The sequence below is a fragment of the Canis lupus genome, chromosome 8 (genome assembly GCF_003254725.2).
Source record: "Canis lupus dingo isolate Sandy chromosome 8, ASM325472v2, whole genome shotgun sequence".
In the NCBI taxonomy this organism is placed as follows: Eukaryota; Metazoa; Chordata; class Mammalia; order Carnivora; family Canidae; genus Canis; species Canis lupus.
This window is the reverse complement of record NC_064250.1, coordinates 35,575,346-35,589,458: the sequence shown is the minus strand read 5'-3', so window position 1 is coordinate 35,589,458 and position 14,113 is coordinate 35,575,346. Positions and strand designations below refer to the sequence as shown.

Here is a 14,113-nt window from a genome sequence, read left to right as displayed (position 1 = left end):
TAACCTTCCTAGATTTCAGAATTTTCTTTTGTAAAATGGAGATGGGAATAATAGTACCAATTTCATAGAGTTACTGTGAGGAATAAGTACGTTAATGCCAGTGGAGATATCTAGAATAGAGCCTGACAGTATATTCTCAGTTGGAATTGATTTTTATTTCGTAATTGATTGTTCTACTTTAACATTATTCTCCACCTCAAGCCATCTTTTTCTCAAGAGGTTTGTCACTTCAATAACTATTCCCTCCCTTTCACTGCTGTGCTAATTCTTACTTCTGTGCTATTGCTTATGGTGCTTACCAGCCTGCAATATTTAGTAATATATTTTTAACATTTTAATTATTTTTTATTTTTCTGTAACAGAAATAGAAATATAATTCCTGAAGGTCAAACACAAAAGGAATCCCCTGGATTTTCTTTTCTTATGAATTATACTTCTAGATCTCCTGGATTGAATTTATTTGATTCTACCATATTTGATTCAGAAATCTCATCAGATCAGGTAATGTGAGAAGTTAAAATTTTATTTCTAACAAACTGTACACTGGAACCTCAAGTAATATTTGTTTAAGAGGGAGAGAGCACACACATACACACACACACAAACGGGTAGGGAGGGGCAGAGGGAGAAAGAAGGAATTTTTCTTTTTTAAGATGTATTTATGAGAGAGAAGGGGCAGAGGGGGAGGGAGATAATCTTAAGCAGACTCTCCACTGAGTGTGGAGCTCTGTTTGAGACTCCATATCACGACCCTGAGATCATGACCTGAGTGGAAACCAATAGTTGGAGGCTTCATTGACTGAGCCACCCAGATGCCCCTCAAGTAATTTCTTTAGTATCAAACTGTTTGGGACAGAGTACAAAGCAGAGGCAATTTTAAAAAAGATTTTATTTATTTATTCATGACAGACACAGAGAGAGAGAAGCAGAGACACAGGCAGAGGGAAAAGCAGGCTCCATGCAGGGAACCTGATGCAGGACTCGATCCCGGGTATCCAGGATCAAGCCCTGGGTTGAAGGCAGCACTAAACCACTGAGCCACCCAGGCTGCCCAGCAGAGGCAACTTTTTAAAAAAGATTCTGAGTATGGATAGTGTGGCAGAATTCCCCCATTATGTTGTTTTGAACTTCAGGTGCCTTCAGTTGATATCTGTTGATAAAAAAAGCAATTTCAGGATAGGGATGACTTAAATTGCAGTTAAAGGGCAGTTTAAAATTAATTTGGCTTTATAGTTCATGTGCCTAACTTCTAAATGAACTTTGCACATTCTTATTGTGAAAAATTCTCCAGGTTATATGTGTATGTACATAGCAACATTATTAGTTAATAAAAGACCTAATTTTCTTCTAATAGTGATTTCTGTTATACAGTGATAAAACAGTCAAGTGCTTATTTCTATATTTGGCAATTGAAACTGAAAGTTAAGATGTGCTTTATTTGATCAGTAGAGACAGCATGGTGTAGTGGCTAAGACTAGACTCTGATGCCACACTAGTTGAGTGTGTACAGGATGTAGGATTTTGAGTACATAGCTCTCCGTTTCTCGTCTGTAACATGGAAATAAGAACTTTTATCTATTGGTTTTATGGATATTGAATGAGTTTATATGCATAAAGCCTTAGAAAAATTCTACCCACTTAATAATGCTAATGTATGTAGCAGTGTAATATAATAAGTATTGTATTTTTGTTGCTCATTTAAATTAGTCACGTTTAGCTAATTTTAGTGAATTAAAATATTTTATTCCTACACCCCTCACATTATATTAAATTGTTGAAATTATAAGTTTATTAATGGTTGATATAGTACTATACATTTCATAGCATTTCATGTCTTCAATTTTTTCCCAATTTTTATTTCAAAGCTTATTTTAAAACCAGGTAATTCCCAGAAGGTATGTGCTGGGTATAAAAAAAGTAGAATATAGTTAGACAATTACCATTTACAATATTAACTTTATTTATTTATTTATTTTTTCAATATTAACTTTAATATAAAATACATATATGTAACATTAACAGGAAACATGTACATATGGATAAAGCAAACCACAAAAATTACTAAAAACTTATTGAGTGCATGGAGAGACATACCAAGTAGATAGATGGGAATAAAATACTGTAAATATGTATTTCTTCCCAAAATAATTTATAAATGTAATCCAGTTCTAATCTAATTGGGATCCTGGCAAGATGGTTCAACTTTAACTTTTTGTTTTGTTTTACTTTGTAGTAGTGTTGGGGTGGGGAATGAGATTGGCAGATAATTGCTAAGTTTCCTGGTCAAGCATAATCAAGAAAATGTTCAAATTAAGATTGGCAATAATTAAAATGGAATTCTAAAAAAACCCCATTAACCCAAAATAAAGCAGAGAATTAATAAAGTAACAAGACACAGAGAAAGCAAACAGAATACAAACAGTAAAATGTTAGACCAAAATATGAGGTTTTAATAATCACATTAACTATAAATGGGCTAAACACTCCATTAAAGGTGGAGATTTTAAGAGTGGATCAAAAAGCATGACCTAACTATAAGCTATCAATAAGAAACACACTTTATTTTTTATTTTTTCAAGTTTTTATTTAAATTCCAGTTAACATGCAGTGTAATATTAATTTCAGGGTAGAATTTAGTGATTCATCACTTTTACATACAACACCCAGTGCTCATCACAGTAAGTGCTCTCCTTCGCACCCATAAAACTTTCACTATTTGCAAATGATATGATACACACACACACACACACACACACACACTGGAATATTAATCAGTCACTAAAAAGAATGAAATCTTGCCATGTGCAATGATATGGTTGGAACCAGAGGGTATTATGCTAAGCGAAATAAGTCAATCAGAGAAAGACAAGTAGGATTTCATTCAAATGTAGAATTTAGGAAACAAAACAGATGAACATGGGGAAGAGAAGAAAAAATAAAGATAACAGAGAGGGAAGAAAACTATAAGAAACTCTTAACAATCAGGAACAAACAGTGTTGCTAGAGAGGAGATGGGTGGGGGGATGGAGTAAATGGGTGATGGGCATTAAAAAGGGCACTTGTAATGAGCACTGGGTGTTATATGTAAGTGATGAAGCAGTAAGTTCTACACCTGAAACTCATACTGTGGTTAACTAACTGCAATATAAGTAAAATCTTGAAAGTAAAAAAAGTAAATGGAAAGAAAAAGATATATAAAAAAACTATAAGAAGGTAAAATGGCTATACTTATATGATTTTAGGTAATCTTCAAGGCAAGGAATATTGCTAGATATAAAGAAGGAGATTTCTTAAGGATAAAGGGGCCAGTTCTTAAGGAAGATATAATAATGACAAATGTGTATATGCCTAATAATAGCTTCAAAATACAGAAACAAATGAAAAGCAGACAATAAGTAATACAATGATATGTAATAGCAATGTAATGGGACAGATTGTAGCTATCAATGTGATGAACATAGCATAATATATAAACATAGCATAATATATAAACTTGTCAATTCACGAAGTTGTATACCAAAAACTAATGTAACATTGTATGTCAACTATACTAGAAAAAAAGTACAGAAACAAAAATTGACCAAATTAAAGGGAGAAATAGAAAAAAAAACACAAACTTGTGTGGAGATTTCTAGTACTCTTCTCTCAAAAATTGATTGAATTACACAACATAATCAATAAAGATCTATAAAATCTGAACACCACCACCAATTCCCTTGACCTAACTGACATGTAGAGAATACCAACCACATCCAGCAATAGCAGCTTATATGGGCATGTCTTATTTTATTATACTTTGAAAATACTGCTTTTTTTTTTAATAAATTGAAAGTTTGTGGCAAACCTCTGCCAAGCAAGTCTACTGGCATCATTTTTCCAACAGCATTATCTCACCTTGTATCTCTGTGTCACATTTTGGTAATTGTCACAATATTTGAAACTCTTTCATTATTATATTTGTTATGGAGTTCTGTGGTCAGTGATTAAAACTCACTGAAAGCTCAGATGAAGGTTAGCATTTTTTTTTAGCAAAATGTATTTTAAAATATTAAGTATGTGCATTTAAGACATGATGCTGTTGCACACTTAATAGTATGGTGTAAACGTAACTTTTTTTAAAATTTTTTTTAAATTTTTATTTATTTATTTATTCATGATAGTCACAGAGAGAGAGAGAGAGGCAGAGACACAGGCAGAGGGAGAAGCAGGCTCCATGCACGGGGAGCCTGATGTGGGATTCGATCCCGGGTCTCCAGGATCACGCCCTGGGCCAAAGGCAGGCGCCAAACCGCTGCGCCACCCAGGGATCCCGTAAACGTAACTTTTATATGCATTGGGAGACCAAAAAATTCATTTGATCTCCTTTATTGTGTATTCACATTTTTGTGGTGATCTGGAACCAAATTTGTAATATTTCTGAGGTGTGCCTGTATATTCTTTTCAAGTGCTGCTGGTACATTCACCAAGACCATATTCTGGGCCATAAAATAAGTCATAATAAATTTCAAAGGATTGAAATCACAAGAATATGTTCTCTGCCCACAATATAACTAAATTAGAAATCAATAATAACAGAGAAGAAAAATTGTAAATAATTAGGCCATGGATCAAAGAAGAAATCATGAGAAAAATTAGAAAAGATTTTGAAATGAATGATTATGAAAATTCAGTATATCAAAATTGAAGAATGTTGGCAAAACCAGAACAAAACCATAGCTTTAAATAATTTAATTATTTTAAGTAATTCAATTAATAGAAAAGTCTTAAATAAGTAATTAGGTTTTTACCTTGAAAATCTAGAAAAATAAGAACAAAGTAAACCCAATGTAAATATAATGAAAAAATAAGATAAAAGAAATGAATTAAATAGAAAATGAGCCTTATTTTACTATAAGCAAATGATAGGTTTTAAAGATAGGTCTCTTTTTTTAAAGTACAGTAGTATGCTATAGGCTCTTATCATTTTGTCTATATTTATTATGCTAATTAGAAGAACCAGGCTTTATAGTCAAATATAAATGCCATATATATACTGTTCTACTGACTTCATGAGTAATAATGAATGAAAATTATTTTTTCAGTTTAGTGAACATAATTCCGCAGGAAATTTAAACCTTCTCTCATCACAACAAGAAATTGGTAAGTGATTTGAAGTTTGCTGCATATAAAAAACATGTTAATTTCTCCACTTTTTATTTAGTTTGCCTCTGATTTTCTCAGGCCCTCAGTTTATTCTTTTAAAATTGTTACTTCTGCAACACTCACTAATTATTTCTGGTAGCAATTTAACTTCTTTTCTCACTACTCCACCAAATTCTCCAGTATTACTAGTGACTTAACAATTATTAAACATTATGGGAATCTTGTGTTTATTATCATATTTACTATCTTTGCAGCATTTAATGTAGTTGACTATTCTCATCTTTCTGAAGTTTATAGATTTCCTCTGATCTCTTTGGTGCTTACTTTTTATTGGATCTTCTTTCTTCTTTTGTCCTATGATTAATTCAACATATAAATATATATATATATGTGTGTGTGTGTATACATATAGTATATTTTATATCCAGTATAAAATATTTATGTTTTTATATTTTAAATGTATGTGTATATACATATAGTATATTTTATATTTGGCTCTGGTCATAGAATAGTGGACAAGAATGAAAAATTCTAATGGGGTTTTTGTTCTGGTGGGAGAAACTGAAAGTAGAAAAATGATTATATGTCAGGTGCATGAAACAGCAGTTGATAAGGGTTTGAATAGGCAGTTGGATCCATACATTACAACTTTTAATCTAATATTAGATTTACTTAGGTTTATAGAAAGATACAGAATAGGTAATAACAGCATTTATGGCATCTTAATCTCACCAGCCCACCAGCTCCCCAAATTATAAGGTTTCATTTGTCACCTCACTCACACGGGACATGTTAGGCTACTATGGACAAAAGGTATGGTGCATGTAGATCACCTTGAACTCATCTCATCTACTTCAAGTGCAGTCCCTCACAGTACACTAGGAAGATACAACATTATACATTTATTTTAATTCTGTATTTTCTAAGAAAATAGTGCTGTGAGAAATAAGACTTCAAGATCATTCTTCCAGGTGGTCTTGAATGAGTGCAGGCTTGATGTTACCTCTTTACTTACTGGTGGTGATAAATATTATTAAGAAAAGTGAAACAGAGTAAAGGAAATAGGGAGTACTTGGATTGGGAAGGTGATTGTGATACAAGAGAGTAAGGGAAGGCATCACTGAAAGGCATTGAGCAAAGACCAGAAGGAAGTGCCAGGTACAACCTACTAGGATAAGTGTTCTAGGCAGTGGATGCAAAGGTCTTGAGATGGGAGCATGCTCAGTATGTTCATTGAATTGAGGGTAAATTAGTGGAATCAAGTAAGAAAGGACAAACTCATAAGAGATTAAATCAGAAAGGTTGGAGGGAGAGCAAACCATATGGGGCCCTAAGACAATTAAGAACTTTGGGTTTTTCTCCTAAGTGAGATGGGAAGCTTATTGGAGAGTTTTGAGCAAAGGACCGAAGTGATTTAATAGGTTTTAAGAGAATTATTTAGCTGCTATATGGAGAATAGACTGTATGGAAACAAGGGTGTAATCAGGGAGATTGATAGGTAACTAAAATAATATGTGTGAGAATTAATGATGGCAAGGATAGTGGTAGTGGAAGTGGTGAGAAGTCGTCAGATCTGGTTATTAAGGGTTCTTTTTTTATTTTTTTATTTTATTTATTTTATTTTTATTTTTTTTCCTGAAGATAAAGTTGTATGGATTTGCTTATGGACCAGATGTTAGGTATAAAGGAAAGAAATAAAGATAATATGAAGATTTTGACATGAGTAACTATAAAATGGAAATGTCATTTATTGGAATATGGAAGGCCATACATTAGAGATTGACAGGAGCTGGAAGTTTAGTTTTGGAACTGTTAACAACTGAAAAGCCTATAATATTAGATAGCTAAGTAAAAGTAAAGTAGGAAATTGTATATATGAATCTGGAATTCAGCGGTGTGGAAACATAAATTTTGGAATTATCATAAATGGCATGTAATGCTTTGAGACCAGAATGTATCTACCAATTGTAGACATTCTTTAAATGCCTACTATCTAAAATAATAAATTTATTTAATATTCTTTCCTTTGACAACCTTAGTCATTTGACACTCATTCACTTCAAATATTATAATATAGGTCCTGATCAAATTTATATGTTCCTTCCCTGACTTCTAAACTTTAGGACCTTATTTTTCTAGTCTTTTTTCCAGTTTTATTAATATAATTGACATACATGACTGGATAGATTTAAGATGTACAGTGTAAAGGCTCAACTTACATATATTTTTAAATGATTATTGCAGTAAGTTTAAAGAATATCCAACATCTCATATAGATTCAGTAAAAAGAAAAAGAAAAAATGAAAATAATTTTCTTTGTGTTAAGAACTCTTAGGATTTACTCTCTAGATATCTTTCCTATATATCATATAGCAGTGTTAACTATAGTCATCATGTTGTACATGACTTCCCTAGTACCATTTATCTTATAACTGGAAGTTTGTATCTTTTGACTACTTTCCTTCAAATTCCCCTCCTCCGCCCCCAACCTCTGGTAACTACAAATCTGATCTCTTTTTCTGAGTGGGGTTTTCTTTTTTCTTTTCATTTCTTTTTTCTTTTTCTCTTTCTTTCCATTCTTTCTGTCAGTTCCACATATAAGTGAGATCATACATCATTTGTCTTTCGCTGACTTACTTCACTCACATAATGCCATTAGTGTTACTGTAAATGGCAGGATTTCCTTGTTTTTTTATGCCTCAATAATATTCCATTGTGTACACACACACATATATATAACATATATACACATACATATATATACATGTGTGTATATATATATATATATATACAACTGCTTTATCCATTCATCTACTGATGAACACTTAAGTTGTTTCCATGTCTTGCCTGTTACAAATATTGCTGCTATAACATGGGGGTGCACATATCATTTTGAGATAGTGTTTTCATCTTCTTTGGATATATTCCCAGAGGTAGAGTTGCTAGATCATATGGTTGCTCTATTTTTAACTTTTTGAGAATCCTCCATACTGTTTTCCATAGTGGCAATACCAGTTTACAATACTACGAGTGGTGTTCAAGTGTTCCCTTTTCTGTACATCCTTGCCAGCTTTTATTATCTCTTGTATTTTTGATAAGGAGCATTCTAACAGATGTGAGATGATATTTCATTGTGGGTTTGATGATGGCAATCATCAATGCTACTGATTTTTTGCATTTCACTAATGACTAGTGATGTTGAACATCCTTTCATATACCTGTTGGCCACCATAGTACCTGTTGGCCTTGTAGTATCTTCTTTGGAAAAATGTCTACTCAGGTCATTTGCCTGTTTTTAATGGAATTATTAATTTTTTGCTATTGAGTTGTGTGAGGTCTTTATATATTTTGGATATTAGTCTTTTATCAGATACATGATTTGTAAATATTTTTCCTGTTCTCTAGGTTGCCTTCTCACTTTTCACTTTATTTTTTCTTTTGCTGTGCAGAGACTTTTTAATTTGATGTAGTTCCATTTGTTAATTTTTTGAATTTTGTTGCTTATACTATAGGTGTCATACTCAAAAAATCATTGTCGCCTTCCTTTTCCCTCTGCCTCTTTCTTGGCTCATGTTCTCTCTCTCACTCAAATAAATAAAATCTTTAAAAAATTATTGTCAAGACCTATGTCATGGAGTCCTTAGGACTTCCATGGTTTTAAGTCTTAAATTTAAATCTTTAATCCATTTCAAGTTAATTTTTGTGAGTGGTGTAAGATAGGAGTCTAATGTCATTCTGTTTACATGTAAGTATCCAATTTTACCAGCACTATTGAAGAGACTGTCTTTTCTCCGTTGAGTATTCTTGCCTCCCTTGTCAAATGTTAGTTGACTATATATATGCGTGGGTTTATTTCTGGGCTCTCAGCTCTGTTCTGTTGATCCTTTTGTCTGTTTTTTATGCCAGTGCCATACTGTTTTGATTAATATAGCTTGATAATTTAACTTGAAACCAGGAAGTGTGATGCCTCCCATTTTGTTCTTTCTCAGGATTGTTTTGGCTTTTGGGGGTCATTTCTGGTTTCATATAAATTTGGGGAGCATTTTTTCTACTTTTATAAAAAAATGCCATTGGAATCTTGGTAGGGATTGCATTGAATCTATAGATGGATTTCAGTAGTAGTGATATTTTAACAATCTTAATTCTTCCAATACATGAACACAAGATAACTTTCCATATATCTGTGTCTTCATTAATTTCTTTTACCAATGTCTTGTAGTTTTCAGAGTAGAGGTCTTTTAGCATTCTTGGTTAAGTTTATTCCTAAATATTTTATTCAGTACAATATTTATAATATTAGCCTATTGTAAAGAGGATCATTTTTAAAAATTCCTTTTTTAGATAATTTTTGTTGGTGTTTAGAAATGCTACTGATTTTTTGTATATTAATTTTATATCCTGCAACTTTACTGAATTAATTGATTAGATATAACAGTTTTTTGGTAGAGTCTTTAGGATTTTCTATATATAAAATCATGTAATCTGTACATAGAGTCCGATTTACTTCTTCCTTTCTAATTTGAATGCCTTTTATTTCTTTTTCCTTGCCTGATTGCTCTACCTAGTACTTCTAGTACTACTATGAATAGGAGTGGTAACAGCAGGCACCTTTATCTTGTTCCTGATCTTAAAGGAAAAGCTCTCCTCTTTTCACCATGAAGTATGGTGTTATCTGTGGGCTTGTCATATATGGCCTTTATTATATTGAGACGTATTCCTTCTATGCCTAAATTGTTAAGTTTTTATCATGAATGGATTTTGAGTGTTGTCAATGCTTTTTCTGCATCTATTGAGATGATCATATGATTATTTTCTTTTATTCTGTTAATGTGATGTATCTAACCTTGTTCTAACATATATTTTAAGCTTTTTTTCTTATAAGAATAAGGTATACTTTTGGCCAGACTGAAGAACTCACTACGTCCCAAATATGCCCACCTTTCTTTCCCATATTTTTCTTCCTGAAATCCTCAGCTTCCATTTCTTTTTTTAAAAGATTTTATTTACTTATTTGAGAGAAAGACAGAGAGACAGAGATAGCAACAAAGAGCACAGGCGGGGAGGAGAGAGAGAAGCAGGCTCCCTACTGACCAGGGAGCCTGATGTGGGGCTCAGTCCCAGGACCCCAGGATCATGACCGGAGCTGAAGGCAGACACTTAACCAGCTGAGCCACCCAAGCACTCCAACTTCCATTTCTTTCTAACCATCTTGCAAGACCAGGTTCCATAAATCCTTTTTTTCCCTTCAACTTTTCATTCCAAAAAGATCTTTCCTTCACTTTTCTGCATTTTTCTTTTTTGATATACTTTTAAATATTCTATTTTTTGTTACTATTTATCAATATATATAAAATCTCTTCTAACCACAGGTCTTTGAGGACAGGGGTTCTGTTTTATTCACCTTTGAATTGTCCAGCACCTTGCATTATATTATTTATAATGATATATATATAATTTATATATAAATTATAATTTATAATTATATTATTTATAATTTATAATGAAGACTTCATAAGAACGTTTTTTCTGAAATTAAATTAAAAATCATATTCATTTATTCAAAGACAGATTAGAGATTTTAGTTTTTTCTGAGCCTGTAGCTATATTACAGCTATTTTCCCTTGTTTAAGTCTTATGGATGTGTACTGAAGTCAATGGAAAAATAAAGGGATAGAGGAAGAACTCAAGTATCTGGTAATTAGTCCATCTGTCTTTCTAACCATCCCTCCATGCACCCATCCTAATTCTGGTTGGCTCAGCTTTATCTAGGGTGACATAATTGAGGTTTTTAAAGATACATGAATCTTCAAAGTACCACAAAGTAAATTGTTCTGCTTAATGTACTAATTGAATTGGTTCTCCATGGAAAAAAATACAGGTGCTTTAACAGACTTGCTTCAAGTAAGATTTTAGATTACTGTGCATTTTGAGTTTAATAATAATTAAAAATAATAATAAATATACTAAACATATTTTTATATTTACAGTCTTACATAATATAATGAATATTAAATAATGTTCTCCCTAAGGGGCAATTCTTGGAGTCATTATCCAAATAATCAGTTAAGCAAAGTTGATTTCAGAAATTCCCACCTGAGTGGCTCAGTTGGTTAAGCATCTGACTCTTGGTTTTAGCTCAGGTCATGTTCTCAGGATCATGAGATAGATAGAGCCCTGCATAAGGCTCCATGCTCAGCATGGAGTCTGCTTGAGATTTTCTTCCTCTCCCTTCCCCTTTGCCCCCCCCAGCCCCCACATACACACACACTTGTACTCTCTCTCTAAAATAAATTTTTTAAAAATCTTAAAATATTCCTTTTAGAACTCTAGAACCTTTTCACTATTCTGTCCGTTTCCTTGAACAATGAATGCCACAAGCAATACATTGTAGTAACTTATAAACAATAGTTGAATAAGTTTGACTTCTGCAGTATCTCTCAGATCCAGCATTTCTTATTTCTTTCCCTATTCCCTTTGCTATGACTATAAGACCAAACTTTTCGTCATCTCTTTCCTGTTATCCCTACCCACTTCTAGATACTCTACTATTTCAGCCTCTTAATGCATTCTTTCCTTAGTAATTCTCAGAAAGTAGTTCAAATCCTGTCATATCTCCACTTGAAACTTAAAAAAATTTTTTTAAAATTATTTTGTTGGGAGGGAGGGAGAAGAAGAGTGAGAATCTTAAGCAGTCTCTACAGCCAGTGTGGAGTGGGAGATGGGACTTGATCTCACAATCTTGAGATCATGACCTGAACAGAAGTCCAATGCTTACCCGACTGAGCCACTCAGGTGCCCCTCCACTTGAAAACTTTTAATGGCTTCCCCTTACATATCAAAGTCTGGATTCTGGACTGAATGTCCATTCAGCAGTCTTTCCAAGCTCATCTTATTTAATACCTTTTAATAACTTATTATTTCTCAGTGCTCCTGACAGGCTGAACTGATTTCTCTTATACTTCTATGCATGCCTGTTTCTGTGCCTCTGTGCTTTTCTCTCCATTTGAGTTGTTTTATCCCCCACCCTTTTTTTAAACCATATATGCTACCCCTATTTACACTTGAGTTCAAATTATTTGAAAGTAAGTTTGAATCTACTTGATTTTTCATAGTACAAAGGACAGTTGTTTGCACATAGAAATACAGTTAAATATCAACTTTATAAGTGATTCAGTGTTACCCTATTTATTGTTTACAGTATGTTGTAATTCAGTAGATTATGCAAATAATGTAACATGAATAGTATGATATTGTGATGTTTATCTTCCTCAGGAAACTTATTTGGGAAATCAGAAAGAGAAGATGCTTTTACATTTTCTTTTTCATCAGACTCTTCAACTCATACATTTGGAACTGGAAAAGATGATTTTAGTTTTCCATTTTCATTTGAACAGGATCAAAACTCAACATCTTCTTCTGTAAAAGGTTTTTCATCTTCCTCACAAAATACAACACAATTTACTTTTTTTTGAATTACTAATTTCTCAAATTATTTAACTGCTCTGTGATCATTTAGGGCATACATTTACATTATTACTTTAAAAATGAAGACTACTATCTTTTGTTGATTAAAGCAATAATAGATTATTATAGTTATATTATTTGATTAAATTTAAATATTGAGGGAAATTAACCCTGTGTCATCAAATTTTGTTTTTATTTGCGGTATTTGCTATTGTTATTTATTTTGGTTTTGATTTTGCAAGCCATTTTTAGGCAGAATTAATCTTAATAGAATTTGATGCCTTTTCGTTAGTCTGTACTATAAATTTTAAGTCTGCTTCTCCCCAGAAACTAAGTTTCATTCTGGTAGTATTTTAGGTGCTTTGATAAGAACCAGAACTTTAGACCCTCAGAAGATCTTTTAGCAGTAACTAATGCACAATTAATGCTGAGGTATACTTTGTACATTAGCTACTAAAAAATGCTTTTAAAACTACTGTGTTTCATGTATGCTTCACTTTTGTTGTAGTATAAAGAGTGGTACTTTAATAATAATCTCACAGAATTCATGTTATTGATAGTGAATGAAATGTTATTTTCTTCTAATATAACAAATAATAAAATTCTACTTTTATTAGTTATTCTAATATCTTTAATGGAAAGAAATTAAATACGAAGGGCTCAAATCATTTCTGAAAATTAGATTGTATTAATGATGATACTGTTATATTTTCTTGCTTAAACTTTTTTGAAGAACATTTAAAATTTTGTTTTCTATCTCTAACAAAAAAATTCACCTTCATGTTTTATATGCAGCATTTGCTTGTTAATATAGGTTAAATGAAGATAATTAAAATTTGATGAAATTTTATAAACATATTACTCAACATCTTTGTATTTTGTGTAATTAGTTACATTGAGTTATTGAGTAATAAAGAGTTTGACTCCAAATTTTGGTGTGTGACTGCTGACAGATTTTAAGCTTCACTGCATTTTCTTTCCCTTCTGCTCCATATCTGATCAAGCTGATAAGAAAGCCCAGATGTTCCTACCTTTAGCACCAGTGGGAAGTTCAAGCTATACATAGGAACTCTTGTTCTGGTCCCACTCCCAAACAGCATGAAAACTCACAGCTAGTCTCCTTTCTCTGATTGCTCAAGTCTTTTTCAGACAAACTAGGTCCGGCCTACTCTTGCTAGAAAATGTCATTATATGAGTAATAAATCTTTTCATAACCTACTGATTTATAGAGAATCTTCAGGTGTTTTGACTTGGTTTCTGAAGCTGATAAGGAACTTCTTTCTTAAATGCCAGAGTTGCAAGATAAAAGGAATGACTAAGAAACATTAATTAGGTAATACAGTTAGAGTTGGGAGAAATTAGAACTAAATCAAGTAGGAGGCAGTTGCGCTGGTCCAGGTATGTGGTGATAGGTTCCAGGTCATAACAACTAATTGTGTGGTAGTTTGATGCTGCTGACACCTAAAATTATAAAAGTATATATTGCTTAAAAGAGATGTATTTGATT

At 32.4% G+C, this 14,113-nt stretch overlaps 1 protein-coding gene across 6 annotated transcripts in view; it reads left to right on the top strand.

The window, feature by feature from the left end:
* Window positions 1-13,374, top strand: part of C8H14orf39 (chromosome 8 C14orf39 homolog) — a 55,757-nt gene extending 42,383 nt beyond the window's left edge. For 5 of the 6 annotated variants that reach the window (XM_035719789.2, XM_025443243.3, XM_025443247.3 and 2 more), the window contains 3 exons: window positions 363-501; window positions 5,082-5,139; window positions 12,415-13,374. In XM_035719789.2, coding sequence (XP_035575682.1) covers window positions 363-501; window positions 5,082-5,139; window positions 12,415-12,614 — 397 coding nt within the window. In that variant the 3' untranslated portion in view covers window positions 12,615-13,374. The remainder of the gene's footprint in view (window positions 1-362; window positions 502-5,081; window positions 5,140-12,414) is intronic. The other variant, XM_025443245.3, reaches the window with a different exon arrangement.
* Window positions 13,375-14,113: the final 739 nt, after the last annotated feature.